This window comes from Chanodichthys erythropterus, chromosome 14 (assembly GCF_024489055.1).
Source record: "Chanodichthys erythropterus isolate Z2021 chromosome 14, ASM2448905v1, whole genome shotgun sequence".
Classification (NCBI taxonomy): domain Eukaryota; kingdom Metazoa; phylum Chordata; class Actinopteri; order Cypriniformes; family Xenocyprididae; genus Chanodichthys; species Chanodichthys erythropterus.
In genome coordinates, this window is record NC_090234.1 from 37,253,698 (window position 1) to 37,275,789 (window position 22,092).

General features: G+C 37.4%; 1 protein-coding gene across 3 annotated transcripts in view; it reads right to left on the reverse strand.

Moving 5' to 3' along the window:
• nup35 (nucleoporin 35) overlaps positions 1-12,977 on the reverse strand; it is a 44,655-nt gene extending 31,678 nt beyond the window's left edge. Inside the window, exons 1-9 of one of the 3 annotated variants that reach the window (XM_067409168.1) lie at positions 12,849-12,977; positions 12,341-12,502; positions 12,106-12,233; positions 11,027-11,081; positions 10,801-10,936; positions 10,586-10,655; positions 10,371-10,499; positions 10,103-10,258; positions 4,394-5,131 (exon numbers count right to left, since the gene is read on the reverse strand). In XM_067409168.1, coding sequence (XP_067265269.1) covers positions 5,054-5,131; positions 10,103-10,258; positions 10,371-10,499; positions 10,586-10,655; positions 10,801-10,936; positions 11,027-11,081; positions 12,106-12,233; positions 12,341-12,502; positions 12,849-12,861 — 927 coding nt within the window. In that variant the 5' untranslated portion in view covers positions 12,862-12,977 and the 3' untranslated portion in view covers positions 4,394-5,053. Of the gene's footprint in view, positions 1-4,393; positions 5,132-5,151; positions 7,144-10,102; positions 10,259-10,370; positions 10,500-10,585; positions 10,656-10,800; positions 10,937-11,026; positions 11,082-12,105; positions 12,234-12,340; positions 12,503-12,848 lie in introns of those variants that run through there. The other 2 variants (XM_067409171.1, XM_067409169.1) reach the window with 2 other exon arrangements.
• Between the last annotated feature and the right edge of the window lie 9,115 nt (positions 12,978-22,092).

Sequence of the window (22,092 nt, forward strand, 5' to 3'; positions counted from 1 at the left end):
ATCTCCTAAAGTTCAAACCCAATAAAGGCACAAGTTGCTTATGCTTAAAAAAAAAAGTAGTAAATGAACACACTGCCATCTAGTGGTCAACATCCCATTTTATCTGAATTCAATACAGGCTTGAACTGTAAAATGCTTGAAAAATGTGTGGCTGCTTTCTTGCTTTGCAGTACATACTTAACAAAAACATGTTAATTTTTTGTTGCTAAAATGTAAAAAATTGAGTTGGTAACATTCATTTTTTAAAATATTGAAGTTTAAAATGACACATGCATACAGCTAAAAAAATATATATATATTTTTCAATGTTATTACAGTTTTATAAGAAAACATTTTTTCTCCAGAATTTTAATTCAATGTAAACCGCTTCGTTTGAAATTTATTAGTAATTTTTAATATACGGCATTTACAATTCACAGTTTTTACGCAGGAAACATTGACAATTTTAAGTCTAATTTTGCATCGTGATTGGCTCCTGGTGTCTTGTGAGGTCAATGAAACCCTGAATGCTTTAACAGTTTACCAACCACTACACTTTACTTCATTTATGTATGAGCCACAAAAAAAAGCCTGTTTCAAGGTTAGTTAAATCACGCCTCTGGTGGAAAAACAGCAGTAATCAGGATGGATTATATCTCAAGCTGGCTCGGGGGTAGCGTGCATCTCTGAGCATATCACCTGAGCGGTGCACTGGCAGCCTCTGACAGCAAGGGTCAGCCTCACCTCCAGAGACCCGCTCTGTGTCACCTTCAGCAAGCACTCAGCCATGTGTCTGATCTGGGGATCCAGCTGGCTACCCTGCCTGACCTCTGCTGCCTGATCAGAGCGAGGTTCATACACCTGAAACAAGTCTCAGGGTCATCTGGAAGATCAACAAAGAGTCCAGTGCAGAAAATGCTCCATCTACAAGTCTTAACCTTTGAGTCTCCAATCAAATCTCAAGAAATAATGGAAAATCTAGAGTAAAGGCTAAAGTTACATGTCAGAAGCCTGGGTCAAGTTACAATCTCGATAGCAGCCACAAATTACATTTTGGATTCTATTATACGTGACAGTTTTGAGAAAGAAAAAAAAAAGAAGAATCTAGTGCAAATAAGGCGAGAGTACACACAAAATCAATAATTCAATAAATATGCTGAGCTGTGAAAGGGTTTAAGGAATGAAGGCAATGCATGCCAATTTGTTCTCATTAGAACATCTCACTCCATATGAAATTAATTTTACGTTGAAGTAAATGGTGCAGCTTCATTGGTTTTAGTCCTCTGATTATGGGTGCAACTCCTGAGAGGAGAAAAAAGGCCCAGGGCAAGAGAATCATTCTCTAGTTACCAATCCTACCAGCCTTCTACATGTACACAACTCACAAATGGATACTACTATCCTTTTAAAAAGTATTCAGGCTGCTGTCTTCAGGTTGCTCACACATTGCAACAGGGCTTTTGTCCAGAGTTCCATTTAACAGCAACACAGTTTTCTTTAACTGCTTCATACTATACAGCAGAGTTCTGCAGCATTCAGAAGTGAACAGAGTGTATACACAAATACATATGTATGCATCAGGCATAACATTATGACCACTGACAGGTGATGTGAATAACACTGATTATCTCTTCATCACGGCACCTGTTAGTGGGTGGGATATATTAGGTATCAAGTGAACATTTTGTACTCAAAGTTGATGTGTTAGAAGAAGGAAAAATGGTGTAAGGATTTGAGCAAGTATGACAAGGGCCAAATTGTGATGGCTAGACGACTGGGTCAGAGCATCTGCAAAAATGCAGCTCTTCTGGGGTGTTCCCAGTCAGCAGTGGTCAGTATCTATCAAAAGTGGTCCAAGGAAGGAACAATGGTGAACTGGCGACAGGGTCAAGGGTGGCCAAGGCTCACTGATGCACGTGGGGAGCGAAGGCTGGCCTGTGTGGACTGATCCAACAGTCGAGCTACTGTAGCTCAAACTGCTCAAGAAGTTAATGCTGGTTCTGATAGAAAGGTGTCAGAATACAGTGCTTCGCAGTTTGCTGCGTATGGAGCTCATCATAGCCGCAGACCAGTCAGGGTGCCCATGCTGACCCCGTCCACCACCGAAAGTGCCAACAGTGGACATGTGAGCATCATAATGAATCCATGATGAATCACGGTTTCTTTTACATGACATGGATGGCCGGGTGCGTGTGCGTCACTTACCTGGGGAACACATGGCACCAGGATGCACTATGGGAAGAAGGCAAGCTGAGGGAGACAGTGTGATAATTTTGATAATTTGATAATGTTCTGCTGGGAAACCTTGGGTCCTGCCATTCATGTGGGTTACTTTGACACGTACCACCTCCTGTACCTAAGCATTGTTGCAGACCATGTACACCCTTTCATGGAAACGGTATTCCCTGGTGGCTGTGGCCTCTTTCAGCAGGATAATGCGCCCCTGCCATAAAGCAAAAATGGTTCAGGAATGGTTTGAGGAGCACAATAATGGGTTTGAGGTCCCCAGATCTCAATCCAATCGAGCATCTGTGGGATGTGCTGAACAAACAAGTCCGATCCATGGAGGCCCCACATCACAACTTAAGCAGAGTTCAGACTGCACGATTTTCAAAGCAGTCGGGTCACTGTTCTTTTCACACTGCATGACTATCTTAGCCAGCATTCAGTCGCTGCTGTGTTCAAACTGCACAATGGATCGGCGACAGAAGGTTTCACACTGCATGACTTTACAATAGGAAGAATCGCCGACAACTCTGTCTGGCACGCAAACTACGTTTCACAACCAAACACACTCGAGATGTGACAAGGAAACAACGCAATATCATGTGTGCAAGACCGGAGTTATTACAATTATTATTAAAAACGGTAGCCCGCAAGAAGCTTGCAATACGAGTTGCCTGTTGCAGCGAAAACAAGAAAAAGAAAAGAAGAATATGGAGGAGGAAATGGTTTGGGAGACTGTGGATTGTGTGTTCTGCAACGAGAGTTGGAGGTAACAAATAACTTTTCAATGTGCCGCTGTTGTGGATGGTCAAGCAAATGTTTGTGGTTTGTTTCTGTTTGATAGAATTGTAATGTTTATCTGAAACGAAGCCATGCTTGCTGATGTTGTGGTCTATAACTCCTCCCCGAACTCCCCGCTGCTCTGTATCTTGCTCTCTCATTGGCTGTCAGTCATCGCCGATGTAGTTTTCAGTCAGAACACTTTTAACACTGCACAATTTTCAATCGCTGACAGGTCCAGATATTTAGCATGCCAAATATCTCACGGGTGTCGGCGACTCGTCGGTGATTCTCTCAGATCGCGTCTTTGCTCGTTCACACTGCGTGATTGTCACTCGCGTGAACGAGCACCGATTTGCCTGTGATTTCGGGCATTTGTCGGCGATTTCTCAATCTGTCGGCGAGCCAAAATCGGGGCTAAAATCGAGCAGTCTGAACTCGGCTTTACAGGACTTAAAGGACCTGATGTTAACATCTTGGTGCCAGATACCAAAGCACACCTTCAGGGGTCTAGTAGAGTCCATGCTTCGACGGGTCAGGGCTGTTTTGGCCGCAAAAGAGAGACCAATACAATATTAGGAAAGTGGTTATGTTATGCCTGATCGGTGTATATACTTGCCAAGTCTTAAGTACTCAAAATTGTGGCAGGTGTCTGACTCAAAAGGTAAGAATAAAACTGGATCAAACACTTATTCACAATATTTCTATGTTTTGGAAATGGCCTGCATTTCAAAATAAATAAATAAAAAAAATTGCTTATTTATGATGCCACACAACAATCAGCCTCTTATTCATCAAGTAAAAATGAAGTCCAAATCTTTAGATCAGTGAGAGCCAGGAATATGCCCAATACCCCACTTGTGGAAGCATTACTGCACATTTGTGGTCTGCTCTCCTGAATTAATTTATGACATATGCCATAAATAATTTAATGAAAGAATCTCTTATTTTCCTCCGTAAATCCTCACTTTTCTTTTCAGGTTTGTTTTCACATGGATGCTTTAAAATGTAATTTTCTCCCCTTTCCACTTATCACTATTAACAGGGTTTACCGAAATGTTTCTAAAGCAGGTAAATAAAATATTTATATTGTTTGTCAATGACAAATCACTTTGAAATATTATTTTAATATGAAATATAACATTTTGGTTGTGCTAAGGCTCTGAGTGTCAGTGCAGATGAATATGACCCTTTCCAATAGATAAAGCTTTACAATGAACTCTGTTAGAGAGCTAAATATGGCAATTTATCTGTTCAGTAAAATTCCTTACTTGTTGAGTAATAAAAACACCATCTCCACGTCACGTTTACAACATTTCAAATCCCTCAGTTCACACCATGTCTGAAAAGTGTTACCTAGTGTACCTTTAATACATTACTTAGAAAACAAACAAACAGCAGTTTCTAGTCAGACAGTGTTTATTAAAGAGAAAAGGCATTTTCAAAATCAGACAATTTTAAAAAATGGATTTTCTGTCCTATTAAAATAATTGATAAAGTTAGTGAAAACCCACAATAACCTAAAACAGAGGTATATAACCCAATGAAAAGATGGTTAAATCGTAGATTAAGGCCTTGGTCTCAAAATGCTGAAGGTGACATCAATGATATTTCTTATGAGCTCAATAAAACAGAACATAACTATGAATTATGTTAAGTAAGAATTTCAGATTTTGTACAATAGGGTCCCGTAAGGGAGTGTCATGATTTGATCCTTGAATTACCAGCAGAACCCTCTTTTGGCATGTTTAAGACCTGAAACACTTAATGCTCACAATTAAGTTGTTAAATCTGTATGATTTTGAGGACAGACTTGAGGGACTAACTCCAAAGCAGATAACTTCAAAACCAGCAGCTGAAAGCAGTCCAAGTGAAACACTCAAGAGTCCATCTTCAGTAAAACAGCACGTAAAGTCAATTAGTCCGCAAACGTAGAGATAAAGTGCTTTTGTATTCACTCAATAATTGTGCTCAGAAAAACCCAATGTCAGTTTTTAGAGCAATGTCAACACATCAATGGCTGATGATGGTCTCAGAGCTTTCTCATCAGGACCCTGTGAGTGAAAGATTACCATCCAAACATATACTCCATTGCTTTCGATACAAAACTGTCATCCTTTTTTGGTGTCTGTTGATCTGACACAACCTATAAATCAGAACAAAACAAAAAGGAAGCACTTCACAAATTATGTTTTTTGAATGTTGTTCCTTACAGCACATTTCAGTTTCATCCAGTAACTCATAAGATATAATAACATTTGTAAATCTAGATTCTAATACTCCAATTATTATTAATCTCTCACTCACTTCTGTTATTCAAAATCATACAAAAAAAATTGACAAATTGCTACTGCTAGGATATTGAAATTGCAAAAACATTAAAAAAAAGCATAAAAAAATGAAATGTTCAACAGGGTGTGAACACTGCAAACTAGAAAGAGAGGCACATTATTTCCAAATTAATAATGTTATTCAGACTTTAAAAAAAGGGAGAACATTTTACATTTTTGTTGTAATAATAATTTAATATTTTTTTGCTTGCACTTTACAAAAAGATTCCATTTGTTAGCATTTAACTACATTAGTTAACATGAAATAATAAAAAAAAAAAAAAAAAACTTCACAATAGTTCACACTGTCAGTCCAAATCCTATTATCTGTGTATCCGATTGGAATCTGATCTAAATTACTGACTGTCCACACTGTGTATCGTAACTGCTCAGATCCGATTTGTGTGTCCTGTGGCGCTCATTCCTTTACAGAATATCTGCATTGGTTTCTATGGCAATGGCATTGTGTTGGTAGGCATACACCATAACCAACAAAGGCAAACATGTTGCAATATAGATGTCGTCTTATTTACAACATGACAATGTGTTGCTGTTGTGCTGGACTACTCTTATGAGGCAGCAGCAGAAATTCAACACGTCTCCATTATACTGTAATTATCTGCTCAACTGGCACTTTGCAACAACACAGCCTTGTTTCTGCAGCAACTTTCAGCATGTTTCCTATAACAACATCTGACATGTTGACATTTTACATGGTGAGATTAAGTGACAAACCATGCAAAATCCAATCAGAGCAGTCAGACTGAAACAGATTTCTAGAAATGCGATTTGAATAGGATATATGAATGTAGCTCAAAACAGATTTGTTACCAAAAAAAAAAAAATTTTTTATTTTGTGTGAATTTTTTATTTTTTTTTGCCATTCATACTTGCTAAATATGATCGAATTCCAATCGGATATGCACAAAAATCGGATTTTGACAGTCTGAAGGAGGCTTAAGTTAATGTTAATTTCAACATTTACTAATACATTATTAAAATCAAAAGCTGTATCTGTTAATCAGTGGTGTGAAGTTACGAATTACAAATACCTACATTACCATCAATAGTTTTTAATCAGAAATTGTACTTTAAGTAGTTTAAAAGTTAACTACTTAATTTTAATTTTATGTATCAGTGTGATTGGATATTGAGATTAAATCAAATCGAGCATAGAAAACTTTACAGCAGTAGATGGCGCCAGCTGCTGTTAATCATGGCTGTTGTGGTAGGACAACCTTCAGGCATCAATTTCAACAGAGATATCAGAATGTAATTCTTCCTCTAATTTGAAGAAACCTGTTAAGGTTAATTTAGGATTTCTGCTTACTAGATGGTCTGTATTTCTAAAGGGCCTGAAATTTGGCACAAGGTTGCAGGCATTGCGTACAACGTTAATAACTCCCACAAGTGGCATGTTCATGAAGCAGGAAATTCCCACATCTATTTATTTATTTGAACATATAGAGACGCGTGATCTGCACTGCCACACTTATCCCTCGCACATGTCCTGCAGCCGTCGGCAGCTCATTGACTCTTTATAAGTTTAGAATGTGTGATAAATATACAGCTCATTTATAACCTTTTTTGTTTGATTGATCCATTTCATTCAATCCGCCTTCAAGTAGCTAGTGCTATCAAAACTTTTGTATTCTTTGTACTGTTCTGAACATTAATATTTTATGTGCAACAATAGCTCGCTCTGTTAAGGCCTTACAGCTGATTTTTTTTGTATATATTTAAAATGTTGATGAGTGTACTCAAAGTAACTTTTCCATCTTTTCATCTCTGTAATAGTATTTCCCTGTTGTTTTGGAATTCATTCTCTCTGAAAAACAGCAAAAGAGAATGTGAATTACAGTATGTACAGTGTTTTCTACATTTTTTTATTGCAGTGTACAGTGTTTATTATTAGGTGTGGAAGCTGCAGCTAGGTACTCACTACTCATGAGTACTTTTAAATAAACTACTCTTTTACACTTACTCAAGTAGTTTTATTTTAAATTTTTTTGACAAGAACTTTTACTCTACTCACACTACAGTTTTTGGAAAGTATGGTATACTCTTTCCACCCCTGCTGTTATTATTGAATGGACCTGAGCTAACATGAACTAACTAATGAAAAGTTAACTAACATTAACAAATATGTATAAATAGGGATGTGCCCGAAGATGAATACCTTATTCACAAAGGCATGGATAATGGCTTCAAAACAAATAATTTATTCTACATAATAATAGAAAAAAATATTCATCAGACATAGTCACTCCTCATGTTTGCTGGATAACAGGTGAACCAGGGGATAGCACGAAATTATAGGCTACAGAAACCACTAAAATCATAATGAGTAATGAGTATGTGAAGTGAATGAGTGTAAACTCTATGAATGAAATGAGTGAAAATCAAATAGCCACTTTTCCATCTCCGTGCATCTTTCAGAAATCAGAGGCTGGCAAAAGAGTAATATCAACTAAAATACTACATTATACACATTCTCTAATCTCTACTATTTGATATGTCTATTTTAAACCTTGTACGATATGATACACGAATGAATGAAATGAGAGCAGCACGACTGCAAATCAAATAGCCGCGCTGCCGTCCGCGTTCTCTAATCAGCTACTTTATATAGAGTCCGACTCCTCTTATTTGAGGTTGTAGATGATTATCCTGACATACACAAATACCTATAGAAAATAAAATAAAGTTGCTCTTTCATTTAACATTTAGTATTTCTTTTTTTATTAAAAAAAAATTTATTAATATTTATTTATCAGAATCAGGAAAGGCCCGAGCTGGCCCGGGACTCGAACTAAGGCTGTCAGAATGTGTGAAAAACTAAATTCGTATTTTATACTTAAAGGGATAGTGCACCCAAAAATGAAAATCGTTTATCGTTTATTCCCCCTCAAGTTGTTCCAAACATGTATAAATTTCTTTGTTCTGATGAACACAAAGGACGATATTTGGAAGAATGTTTGTAACCAAGCAGATCCCGCCCCCTATTGACTACAATAGTCAGGAAAAAAAAAAAAAAAGAAAAAAAAAAAACATACTATGGTAGTCAATGGGGGGCGAGATCTGCTTGGTTACAAACATTCTTCCAAATATCGTCCTTTGTGTTCATCAGAACAAAGAAATTTATACATGTTTGGAACAACTTGAGGGTGAGTAAATTATGACAGTCTTCATTTTTGGGTGAACTATCCCTTTAAAAGGGATCATTTCAGTTAGAGGGAACTTCTGGCTTGTCTCCTGAGGCCACAATAGAGCGCATTGAGCAAAATGTTAATGCACTGAAACTGTTTGTTGTGCATAACATTTAAACTATTGTTTATAAATTAATATATAATAATTTTATAAATTGCATAAACAATTATGAACATAACAGCATCATGCATTTAAGCAGTTTAATACAAAGAGCCGATCACACAGTAATTTTTGCATTTAAAAACATGACATGCAGTGAAATGTAAAAAAAATAAAATAAAAAAAAATGTCTTGATTGTTTTTTTTTTTTTAAAGTTGAACTTTAACTTTACATTGCTTTCTAAACATGTAGCTCTTGTGTGAGATGCAAGTGCAACTGTCAAATATGCCAATCTAGCACATTTACATAGAAAAAGGAAAAGCAGCACAGGAAATGTGTTCTGTGAGTGAATGGCTTGGTTATGGTTTTAATGTAACCAAGATCTTCTCTGCATTAAGCTTCTCTATTTCTATCTAGCGCCACATCTGGGTTTAAACTGGATAGGCAAACAAAAACATTAAAAGGCAACAACAACTTGACCGCATCTCGTGCGCCACTGCCTGATGCACACTGTTTTTGCACTCGAATGTGGATTTTTACTTTAAATTTGATGAATATTTGAAAATCAAATTTTAATTTGACAGCCCTACCTCGAACTCCGGTTGCCTAACTACATCTCGAAGCACTGCCTACAACCTGCTCTGACAACTAGAAGTTAAGTAAATGTTATCATTGAAAAAAAGTTATACAAGCCTTTTTTTTTTTTTTAATTATAACTACAAAGTGAACAGAATTACATGTGAAATGGCCTTCAAGTAATTTAAAGAACTTCCAGTTAAAGCCCCGCCCACTTTCGGTTTTATCCGAATACAGGTACGAATAATTTTGAGATTGTTACAGATACAAATATACAGTCTCCGCTTTATCTCTCCTAGTCACAAACGTACTGCTCATTCTTAGCTGATGTTAGTTAATACATTAACTAATGTTAACTAATGAGACTTCACTGTAAAGTGTTACCATTTTATTAATATTTATGCCCTAAGAGTTTCTGTGAGTAGTTTTATAACAAGATCCTTTGCTTCCAAATGCGATAAACTGCTCCTCTTTTACACAAAATCCTGGCACCAATAAAGGGATAGTTCACCCAAAAATTATCCCATGATTTACTCACCCTCAAGCCATCCAAGGTGTATATGACTATCTTCTTTCAGATGAACACAATCGGAGATATATTTAAAAATATCCTGACTCTTACAAGCATCATAATGGTAGTGAACAGGGAACCAATTTTTTTGGGCTTCAAAACACCCCCCCAGTTCACTACCATTACAATGCTTGGAAGAGCCAGGATATATTTAAATATATCTACAATTGTGTTCGTCTGAAAGAAGACATACACCTAGGATGGCTTGAGTGTGAGTAAATCATGGGGTAATTGTCATTTTTGGGTGAACTATCCCTTTAAATGCATTTATTCATTTATTTTAAAAGCTACTTTTGATAGTTTTATATTAATTAATTGGTTCAACTATACCTGATAGTCACTGCTGGATGCTTTATAAGCGGCACTGAGGGGTCTCATGACAGATCGGGGAGTTGACACAGGGTGACTGGGGGTGCCGTGAGCCTTCACCGGGGGCGTGAACACAGAACTCGAAGTACTGCCCTTGTCTGAGCTCTCCATTACACTCTGCCAAAAAAAATACAATGTAACATTATGAATGTTACAATTATTACATGCAGGGACACTTCCATCCACCATGCTCTTTTTCACAAGGAAATTATTGCTTGTGTGCTTGTACCTTATCGATACATGGTTTGACACCAATCATTATGGCTTCTCCAAATATCTTTCCATCTTTACTGAGAGCTTTCCGTGCCTGCAGTTTAGACTGAAACTGAATATGCATCCAGTTTCCTGAATTAGACATCTGTAAATGATAAGTAACATACATTTTTATCAATTACAGATCATATATAAATCAAACTGCAATGATGAAACCTGGCCTGTACTTACTACATGTTTTAATATGTTTCCATACTGGGCAAACTGTAAAAGGATGTATGAAGCCGATGCTGGAGGGAAGCTGTGTACAAACAAACAAATAAGAATTTGATGTCATATTAAGACAACAGAATAGGATGAATTACTTAATAGGACTGTACAGAAAAAAAAGTACAATATAAAAAAAAAAAAAAAAAAATTAAAACACCAAGACAAAACCCACACACCCAAACACTGTGACCCAGGTGTCATCTAGCTGGTCGTCAGAGGACAGAGCATCTCCTTGTGTGAAGAACGGATCTACTTGAGCTGGGGAAAGTGTTGTTTTCCTCTGCTGCCCCGCAGGGCTAAACAAATTAGAGACTATAGAACAAAAAAAGACACTAAGAATCTATATTTTTGACAGGAAAATTCATTTAATAAGTAATCAAACTAAATATGATATTTATTTACCCGTTCCTGGTGTCCCTGGTAGACCAGACAATGGTGTGTGCACTCCAGCAAAAGGCTGTGAAAAACAAATGTATAAGCCAAGGACAAAATCTGATTAACAAAATGCTTTCAATCCTTTCTCATACATTGGTTATAAATTAAATGTTAAGTGTGTAATTGCTAAATCTGTGCAATAGTATTCAAAACACTGGGTCTTATTCACTAAATGTGCATACACACAAATGTGTGTGTGAAATCTGTACTTAAGTTTTCATGAACAATTTATTATTCACTAATAACTTTCATGTTGAAATGTGCGAGACCACACATACATAAAAATTACTCCGAGTACTGTTAAGATTACATTTTCTACTATTTCATCTTAAATATTTTTCAACATATACAGTAAAACAGCAAGTAAAAAGTGTGTTATAGAGTGAGAAACTAATGCATATACAAGCATGCACAGCTGGCTAACCAAAGGTCTGTAGTCCGGATCTATACAATAGGTGTTTATTGTGTTTGAACTGGTTTTGAGGATGACACACTTGGCATTGCTCAAGGATCTTGCCGCATGTCTGCTAAGAGTGACAAAAAGCTGTAGGAAAGCCTTTATATGGAGATGGTTTGTCTGTGTCCCCCCCCCAAAAGACTAACCTTGGCCACACTGTTGTTTATTTGAAATACTACAAATTCATTAACATTAGAATGGTGTTAAGAACAAGTTCATGTGCATATGCGAATTAGGAGTACATTTGCGAATTAGGAGTACATTCATGTGCGTATAAATATGTATAATCCATGCAATTATTAGTGAATGCAACCCAATATCTTTTAACTACCAGATTTCTTAAACATTTTCAAATTGACATGATATATCAGATTAGGGCTTTTCAGCATAATTCATACAATATTTAATTTTACACAAGACCAGTACTCACTACTGTCTTTGAAAGTCAAATAATTTTAATTTGTATATTGATTTAAAATTAAAAAAATATGCGCAAGATACATTTAATATCTCTCCGTTTTCTTATGTAAACACAGGATATGTGCTTCAGCCTCAGATTAAAATCTTTAAGTTGGTTTGCACTTCTCACTTGTTTGCGAGCAGCAAGAGGTGACATTCCAACACTGGAGCCGTTGAGGTCATCGTAGATGCTTCTGACTGGAGGGGCTCCACTCTTGTCTTTAGGTGTTGGGACCACCGGCTGTGGAGGAGACCCACCTAATGGAAGAGAAGATCAAATCTCTTACCAAGTAACTTCTATGCTGTGTAAAAAAGGGAGTCCTTATGGTACTAGCAAAACACATCGAAGAATAATAAGGGTTTACCAGCCAGAAGAGGAGACCTTGTTTCTGCCCCACCTCCTGTCAACCCAAAAGACCTAGGTTGAGGTGTGACAGGAGCAGGCAGGTCTCCCATCAGAAAGCCAGGTAAAAACTGAGCCCCAGGCTTGGGGGAAGTAGGGGAGCCAAGTGTCATTGGTTCAATACCTGTTACGAGACATCAGAAAGAGTGCTCAATAGTTTAATACTTGCTGCAAACTATCTAGAGAACCCATATTTGTATTTAACAGCTAAGTGCGGATAATGGGGCACATAAATAAACGCAAATCATTCAAGAGCCACTTTCAAAGGTTTATCACTTTACATTAAATATGAAATACCGGCATATATGTTACTGATATTGCATTAGTTGTTATAAAGCTGATAAAACACATGCCTGCACTGTAATGTAGCTACTGGTCATATTAGCACAGCCACATTACGCACGTTTCTACAAACTCATCAAAACCATCAACATACAAACACAGGACTCGAGTAAAGCACGAAAACTTACTCTGGATATCCATACCGGGTCACTAACACGGCCGCCTCGGACAAAAGATTAGCCCTGCTTTGACAAATAAAAAAGAGTGCAAAAATTTTTTGAACCAGACGGAAGTTGCGCGTGTTCAAATAAGCCGACATCAACGCGCTGCACTTCCGCTTTCACGAAACCAGAGTGCGCCCCTGCAGGAAAAGACGTGAAACAGTTTTTTGTTTCAGTAGTAGGCCAATCTGAAGACCTGTTTTAAATCTAACTCTCTTTAGTCACTGTATTAATTTCTCTCATTTTCTCTTAATTGTCTCATATATTATGTTGTAAACACAGACGAAAAGATGAACCTGTGAAATATTGTATCACCGTGTTTACATTTTTCAAAATGTTCTTACACTAACTTATCTGTAGATGACACTGTTGTTCCACAGAGGCTAGTTATGCATGCATTTTATTGAATACAATATAGTTGATGTTGACATAATTTCTTGGCCAAGAGGTATTAAATTCGTGATAGAAAGAGAATTAATGTTAATGAATTAATGTTATGCCTCTCTGACATAAGGATGATACAGAGTTGATGATGGTTTAAAAAATTAAATAAGCTCATAAAGATCAATTCTGGTATTCAGTTTTTAGTTGTATCACAAAATCAATGTAATTTAATATTCTTTAGATGATTAATATGGTTTAAAAATAATCTTTACCCTATTTTTTAAAGACGGTGCAGAATACTGGATTCTGTTCATTGCACATGATTGGACTATATCCTGCCCAAAGAAGTGAGTGCCATAAAAAATAAAATGGTTTTGAAAGCAGTGCTAAGTATTCATTAGTGCTCAGTGATTTATATCAACAGTAACCATGTCTCTCCAGAACAAAGAGGCAGAGAGAGCAAGAGTTTCCTGTAAAACGACTGAGCTCATATCCCCTCGAGCAACACTGAATATATGATGCCAGTCATCTGCATCCAAATAAAGAGAGAAACGCCAGCTCTGTCTAAACCCATTAAGCAAATTGCCATTTTTGATAAATGCATTTGTCTGTTTATTTTGATTTATTTAAACAAATCGACACCCAGAGGGCTCCTTTCCTTTAGAAATCCCTAGATGTTGAGTGATGTCTCAGAATAGCATTGTACTTGTAGAGTTAAACGCATGCATATTCTAAACCCAACTCATGTAATAAAGCATTCTTGTTGCTCGTAGTGCTGTGGAACTTCATTTTGCTCAAATCATTTATTTCACATCTGTTCAGTGCACATCATGACTTTCATTCATTTTGACAAGGTGTATCATCTTCAATAGCTCTGAACTGTGTGCCACACTGAATTATTCCCTGGGAAAGAGTCTATTATCAAGGAGCGAGATAAAGTTGAGGTGTCGATGAAGCTGTCTGATCGTAAAATAATGCAAACAGCTTGCTCTCTGTGACTTGTACCAGTCAGTGGCAGCCTTGCCTTTATTACTCTGCTGTATTTCATTACTGTCACACCATAATGAGCACTTTTTGACCTCAGTAAACTGTGAAACCGGCTGTTTATTGTGAATTGCATCTTCAAAAAGTTGAAAAAGAGTGAAGAGGCTCATTGCAATTAAAATGACTCTAATAAAATAAAGGTCATACTCGTGAAATATGATGCGCACAAGCTGATTACATTTAGCAGATGCTTTTATCCAAATCGACTTACAAAAGAGGAGCAAAGCATTCATCAATGAGCTAACAATCATTGTATTACACAGTGCCAGGTTTATTAGACAACTAGATTAGGAAACCAGCTAGAGAAGAGAAGTAATGCAGAGGAGATTTGTTTGTTTGTGTGTTTGACAGGTGTCCCGAGGTAAAACAGAAAATGCAAATGGAGAATAATTAGCGTGGCTGCTGTTCATAACATTAAGCAAAGATAGACATGTGCAATTGATCTGGTATGAGATGCATTATGTGAACGCTTGGCTAAAGAGATGTATCTTTAATCTAGATTTAAACTGGGTGAGCGAGTCTGAGCCCCGAACATTATCAGGAAGGCCATTCCAGAGTTTCAGAGCCAAATGTATAAACACTCTCTTTCCTTTAGTGGACTTGGATATCCTAGGTACAACCAGAAATCCAGAGTTTTGTGATCTTAAAGAGCGTTGTAGGGTGATAGAAGATCAGTTAAGTACACAGGAGCTCAACCATTTAGAGCCTTATAGGTCATTAGCAATACTTTATAATCGATATAGAACTTAACCAGTGTAGAGATGATAAAATTGGTGTTATATGATTATATTTTCTTGACCTGGTAAGAACTCTAGCAACTGCATTTTGTACTAATTGTTGCTTATTTATTGAGGAAGCAGGACAACCAGATAATAATGCATTACAGTAATCTAGTCTAGACGTCATGAAGGCATGAACTAACTTTTCTGCATCAGAAACAGATAACATATTCCGTATCTTAGCAATGTTTCAGAGGTGGAAGAAGGCTGTTTTTGTCACATATGAAATATGATTTTCAAAGGACAAGTTGCTGTCAAAGGCCAATTCACACCGCCCCGACGACGGCCAACAAACGCCAAAAAACTCGTTTGTTGGAGTTTGTTGGTTTGGTGTGATACCCCTGTTGGCGTTTGTTGGCCGTTGTTGGCGTTGGTCGGAGTTGGTTTTCACCCGACTGAACATGTTTAATCGGCGTTTGTCGGGTCGTGGAATGTCTGCGCGGTGTGAACAGTTTTCCAACAGACGGCAACCAACTCTGACGTAATCTGACCTGTTAACGAACCGTTGCCATGACGATGAGGGAAGTCCCCGACAGCTATTTGATCGCGCCCGCGCCTCACACACACACAACAAAGCACTGGAAACGTGACATCACAGCTTGTTCGTTATAAAAAATAAAATACAGTTAAAAAAAAAAAAAAAAAAAAAAAAATATATATATATATATATATATATATATATATATATATATATATATATATATATATATATAAAGGTACAATAGTCCATAGTGCAATCCGTGCCATTCAGCAAGAGCAGCTGCTCCACTTCACCGAAAGAGAGAGGTAACGTTATAACCACCATGAGAGCAACGCAGGTTTACCTTCAGTTTCGTTTTTTAATAATTCGTTTTGACTTGTTTAGTTACATGGTTTTATATGCTTATGGGTCTCGTTAATAAAAAGGGTCGCGCTAAAAAAAGTTTAAAAACCGGTACCAACCGCAGCGCAATAGGTTACGATCAGATCGATGGCTACAGCGCTTCAGATTTCAGGTTAGTATTTTTGTTTTGCCTCAATACTTTAATACAATGACAATATATATGATACTATATTTTTAATATAGTAAACTAACCTGACATATTGTTAACATGGTTACTTGTGTAGTTGTGGAATTTTCCCAGTCAGACGTCACTCGTTGGTCGGTGTTTGTTGGGGCGGTGTGAACATGACAGTTTTTTCTCATAGAATTCTAAATCCAACGACCAACTTGTTCGTTGGCGTTTGTTGGTGTTTGTTGGCCGTCGTCGGGGCGGTGTGAATTGGCCTTAATATAACACCCAGGTCTCTAACTGTCGAGGATGGAGTAACAGTACATCCTTCTAAATGCAAATTGTAGTCTCAAAGATTCTGTGTACAGGTTTTTGGCCCAATAATATACAGTTTGTATAGTATAAAAATCATTATGTCTATGGAAAATCAACATAAAACATGGAAACCCAAAATGTGCTTGCGGAAGAGGTGAAAAGTGTTTGGGAAGAGGAGTGTCTTCAGCTGCTTTTTGAAAGAAGTGATGTTCTCAGCAGTTCGGGTGCAGGTTGGCAGTTCATTCCACCAGAGAGGAAAAGAAAGCATTAAAATCCCCCTGTAGTCAATAATATTATCCATTAAAACTCATCTTTGATCACCAAAATGACATTCCTGTGAAAAAAAAATTCTTCATGCCTTAAAATAGATTGAATGTAACTCTACACTCTTGGCTCATTTAGTATACACGGATCAATGAATATGCAAATTAGCCCCACCTCCACTCACTCGCACGAGCTCAGAGATCCACTCGCTCAACTTACTGAGGTAAACCTGAGGTAAACGCGGCACAGTTGAATTGCTCTTTACAACATCAGACACATAACGGTAATTAATATGATTAGCCTTTTTCATGACTATGTTATCAAACAGCTAACAATGTGTTGCTAATGTTACACAAACCATGTACCCGTTCGCCATGTCATAGTCAAACAGCAGCCTTCTAACAATCAGTATTACGAACGCTTTGAACAACTCAGAACATCAATAGAGAAAGGCATATCCTAAGTTCATCATAACATCGTAATATACACCATACACCTGCCAAATTTTTAATTTCAACAGAAAAGACTCCCCTGCTAGTTCTCTGTTAATGATATGCTAAAGCCTGCCAGCATGTTGATTGGTTAGAAGGTAAGTTTGTGACATCAGTAACACCAGCGATTTCAAACCACAGTTTTTTTAACTGCAGTTTTTAACATAAAATACTCAGCAATGGTGCTGACATATGAATTTGCACATGGTTTGTCTTAAAGCATATTAAAAACACCACATAAACATATTAACAACATTAAAAACTTGATTTTCACCACAGGGGGTCTTTAAAGTTTTGGAGAGTGACCTTTTGCCTCGTTGTGAGGGAACAACAAGGCGTCGCTCATTCAGTGACCTGATCTGGAGGGAAGGAGCATACATTATTAGTAGTGAGTTGAGGAAGCCATGTGCTGAAGTGGTCCTGAAAGCCAGCATTAAAACTTTAAATTTGATTCTGGCCACAACTGGGAGCCAATGGAGTGAAATCAGCTGCTGTGTAAAATGGGTTCTCTTTGGCTGATTGAAGACTAGACGAGCTGACGCATTCTGGATCATCTGCAAAGTCTTAGTCTTGCTGGTGGGAAGGTAGTAGTCCAGTCTTGAAATTACAAGTGTTTGGATGAGTAGCTGTGGTCTGACTGAGCATTAAACAACCAAAAAAATCAGCAAATCTTGTGTAGATGATATACTCTTTATTGTTAAAACAAAATAAACAGCTTTCTTATAAATTCACCTGAGACTTTTTCAAAAAAGCTTATGGACTTATTGATTAACAGCATCTTCCTCAGTACCTGTATGCTGAGTTATGAGTCCAGTAATTGCATTAAATGCCCCATTTTACTTTTGACAATGAAATTGATAACAAAACAGATGTCAAGGTCAGCTTGCTTGCTGATCCTCATAAAGTCAGCAGAGTGAACAGCACCCTAATGTGCTGCAAAGGAAACTTTGCTGATGGGGAGATATTTGAGACTCCTGCAAGAGGAAACCTGCAAGGATTTTCCACAACGGTTGCCATGTGCAAACAACTGAAAAAGTCAACGTGCTTTGAGAGATAAATAGTTATAATTGCCGATGCTACGTGCTCTTTATAAGAACCCTTGTGTACTCTTCTGTGCATATCCTCTTTTGTTTTGAATGTATCATGACAGTGAAATCCCCGGCTTTATCGTCTTTTAAACCCAGCTTTTAAACTGGGGTAAAGCAACATTTCACACTTTCAATTTTAAAAAGGGGTTTAGCACTGCTTTCAAGGGTTATTTTTCCCATAAGATTTTTTTAAGTCTTCATTTAGCTTAAGAGTTAAGCCGTGAACCAAACCAACCAGCTAGGTGAATCACAACATTACAAAACATTGATTTAAAGCAAAAAAAGCATTTGAAAATCAGACAAAAAGACAAAGGTACAAGACTGTGTACATAACAGCTTTAATGAGGGAAAGAACTACAAACTACCTGAAGCACTGTGAATGACATAAAGAATTAAAAATGATGAGAAGTATAAAAACATTAATTTAAAGGAATAGTTCACCCAAAAATCCATCTTAGGTGTATATGACTTCTTTCAGCCGAACACAATCAGAGTTATATTAAATAATATCCTGATTCTTCCCAGCTTTGTAATGGCATTGAATAGTGCCTGAGTTTTTGAAACTCAGAAGGCCTTTACTAACCTACTGGATTTGTTTGGATTACTTTTATGATGGATGGATGCACTTTTAGGAGCTTCAAAAATCTTTCCTTGTGCATACAAAAATCTAGCTGGATTGTTACAATTAATAGGAAAAGGAATGTCTTGAAATGCAAACTGATATTTCCTACAGACACACTATAGGAAAAGATATAAATAACTGGCTTAAAACCATTTTTTGTTGGTGAAAATACTAATGTGCCTAAGACTTTTGAATAGTACTGTAACTCTTTAAGTGTCAAAGGCTCTATAGAGTTGGTCTAACATTGCACACAATAAGTAAAATCAAACTCTTCTCCTTTTGTTTTCTTGGCAGAAACACACAGAGGTAATGCCAAACCAATGTATATTTTCCTGCAGGAAAGACAATTGCTCACAGTTTAGTGCTGCACAACATTTCATTATGCTAGACCCAGCTGCAGTGATAGGCACTTTGTAATTATGTGGTTGTAGGAGGTTTGTGATGAAGGGACACCCAGGGTCATCCTTCTGCATGAAGCATTTGAACATGTATTATTCAGCAGCCTGGCACAGAACATTTCCAGGACCCTGACAGAGCTGAGCTGCACAGCTTTACCTTTCACAAACCTCTCATTTACTGCAGGAAAAATGCATTTAACATTGAGAGAGAACAAATATTGAATGCTACTCAATACATGGTAGGTTAAATATACAAATGTTGTTCTACATGGTCAATAATAGCTTGCATTTGGTGCAGTAAGGATATAACGGCTGTTTGCATTTCATATGTGGAGTCTGAGGCCATGCATTGAACTGTGCTGGAGATATAAAAAAATAAATTCACGGTTATTTCCAATGGCAAGCTTTTTCAATTCATTGAAATAAAGTATTTAAGAGTGAGCTCCTAGAGGGAGCTGGGGTTTTTGTTGTAAGGTTATTGGAGAAAAAGTAATGCTTGACTTTCATAGTATATAACTAGTAAACAAACAGTATACCAAAAGTTCATATTTAGTATAGTTGCAATACTAAAGAAACTCTAAGATGTGTACTTAAAATTTACTACAGTTATACATAAAGTACTCTCAAACGTTAACTTTTATAAACTAAATAAATGGGCCAACTTTCTCCCAAGAAGTATTGAAACAGTACAAGTACATGTACAATAATGAAGCGTAGTGTTAGTTCTGGCAGGTCACGTCAGTCAAGCTCGCATCAGCTGACTCTCAGCTGAACAAACGACGACTATTACAGCATGCTATAAGGTCCATTCAGTATTATCAGCAGCTTTATCACGTTTCTCAGGAATTACCCTCCTCCATCCCCAGCTCCCCCTCTCATCCACAGTCATGATTGTCAATCATCCTTGACAATAGTGGTCCTGACAGAACTGTCATGTGTTTTTTACTGTATTTTGTAGCTGTTTTGCCTGCCTGAGTTCTCTAGTTTCCCTAGTTGTTAATTAGTTCCTCACACCTGTTTCTGTTCACTTTAATTACTCTCCCCATGTATTTAGCCCAGAGTTTCCTTATTTCATTTGTCTGGTATCGTCTAAGTTGAACTACTGATGTGTTTCCAAATTTGTGTGCCATATGCATCTTAAGCCAACGGTCCGTGGCCCCAGCAAGATCCTGTCCAGAATGGCACACGAGCGCCCCCTTTGCGGCCGATATGATGTATACTTTTGCAGCAGACTCATACCCAACAATCAAAACAGCATTATACGTCACAAAAGTGCGGACTCAGAGGAAGATTGTGAGGGCTTAGGTTAGGCCTGATTTGTATACTTTTGCCTGGCTCCGCACCACAAGCCTCTACTGACTGTGCTCATCTCCCCAAACGGACATGACGTTTATACTGGACATGCTCACCGTTGTTCTGTTCTTTGAAATGACAGTGGGCAACTCTGAGAAATTGTTCTCTAAATCAGCAGGAAGCAGCGGTGAGAAGAAGTAAGGTACACGTGACGATGTTTATTCTAGTAACTTACACTTCACCAAAACCACACTGCATAAAGAATCGTGTAAAACCGAGTAAATCTTGAGATTATTATTTGTGACATTAGGACAAAATATATGGATATGAGAACATGTACACAACTAAATTAACGATCTCTTAAATATTTTCTAATTTCACATTTTCATTACATTTTTATTAAACATGGACTTTTATTTTCATTAAAAGGGATTATTTCTGGTATTGTTGGCACATTTTGTAAACGTAAGCATCTAATTTAGACGCACAAACTGGGTGCTGCATTTGCCTCGCATTCGTGCATCTTCAGATAAGGAGTCGTGCGGAAAGTTACAAAATTTGCCGTGCACACCACCACGTGAAATGGGTTCACCTGCACTCAATGCACATTTCCGGCAATGATGCAATGACGTAATTTTTGTCGCACGCACCCAAGCGAACCTGCGGACGTTTTGAATATAAATCACCCTTTAGGGTTCCATTTGGGACAGAGCCCAACCACCAGAACACAAACCGCATAGCAACACACTAAACACAAATATGAGGGCAGTTTCAGAATCAGACCAGTTGTCTTTGATTGTCTTTGGGTCTAGCGTTTGTATAGGAGTCAGAAGAGCATTATGTTGCCCTATAGGTGGTCTCTCCATCTTCCTGGCCCCTGGACAGAAGGACCGATCTGGTTCAAGTGCAGTAATCAGCTTTCATTAATCAGCCACTGTTTCTCAAAAACAACCTGAATACTCAAATATTACATGGTAATTGTGGGAATTTGTTTCTGCTCTTTAATGCACTGATGAGCTTCAGGAGTCAAGAGGCTCCACTCAAGAGAAACTGAATCAGTGAAGCTTCTTCCTCAAACGTTCCAGGTTATGAAGAAGGGCAGACAGGCCCTAGAGATGAGTGCACTTCACCAAAGGTCAATGCTATGACATTTCATACAAGGGTAATCTTTTAAATGGCAGTTCTTGATTTGTGATGTCAAATTTTAGAAAAGGTATGAACTCTTCCAAAAGGGGCCTTTTGCAGTGATGCCATAGTAGAATCATTTTTTGTTCTCAAACAACCTTTCAGTTCTTAAAAGAAACATTTTTTTTTTTTTTCTTAAAGGTTTTCTTTCTTAAAGGGTTACTTTGGCAGTTTGATAGATTTGATTCATTTAGGAATGAAACTGATACTGGGCTGCTTTGAAGTTGATTCTGTTTTGACTTCATTTGAAAACTATACAAAAATAGAAAAGATAACTGCAAATTTTGTGTCCAAAATGTAAGTCACTTAGTATTAAATTTCTTGTTCTTGCTTTGTTGTATAACAGTGATATCACA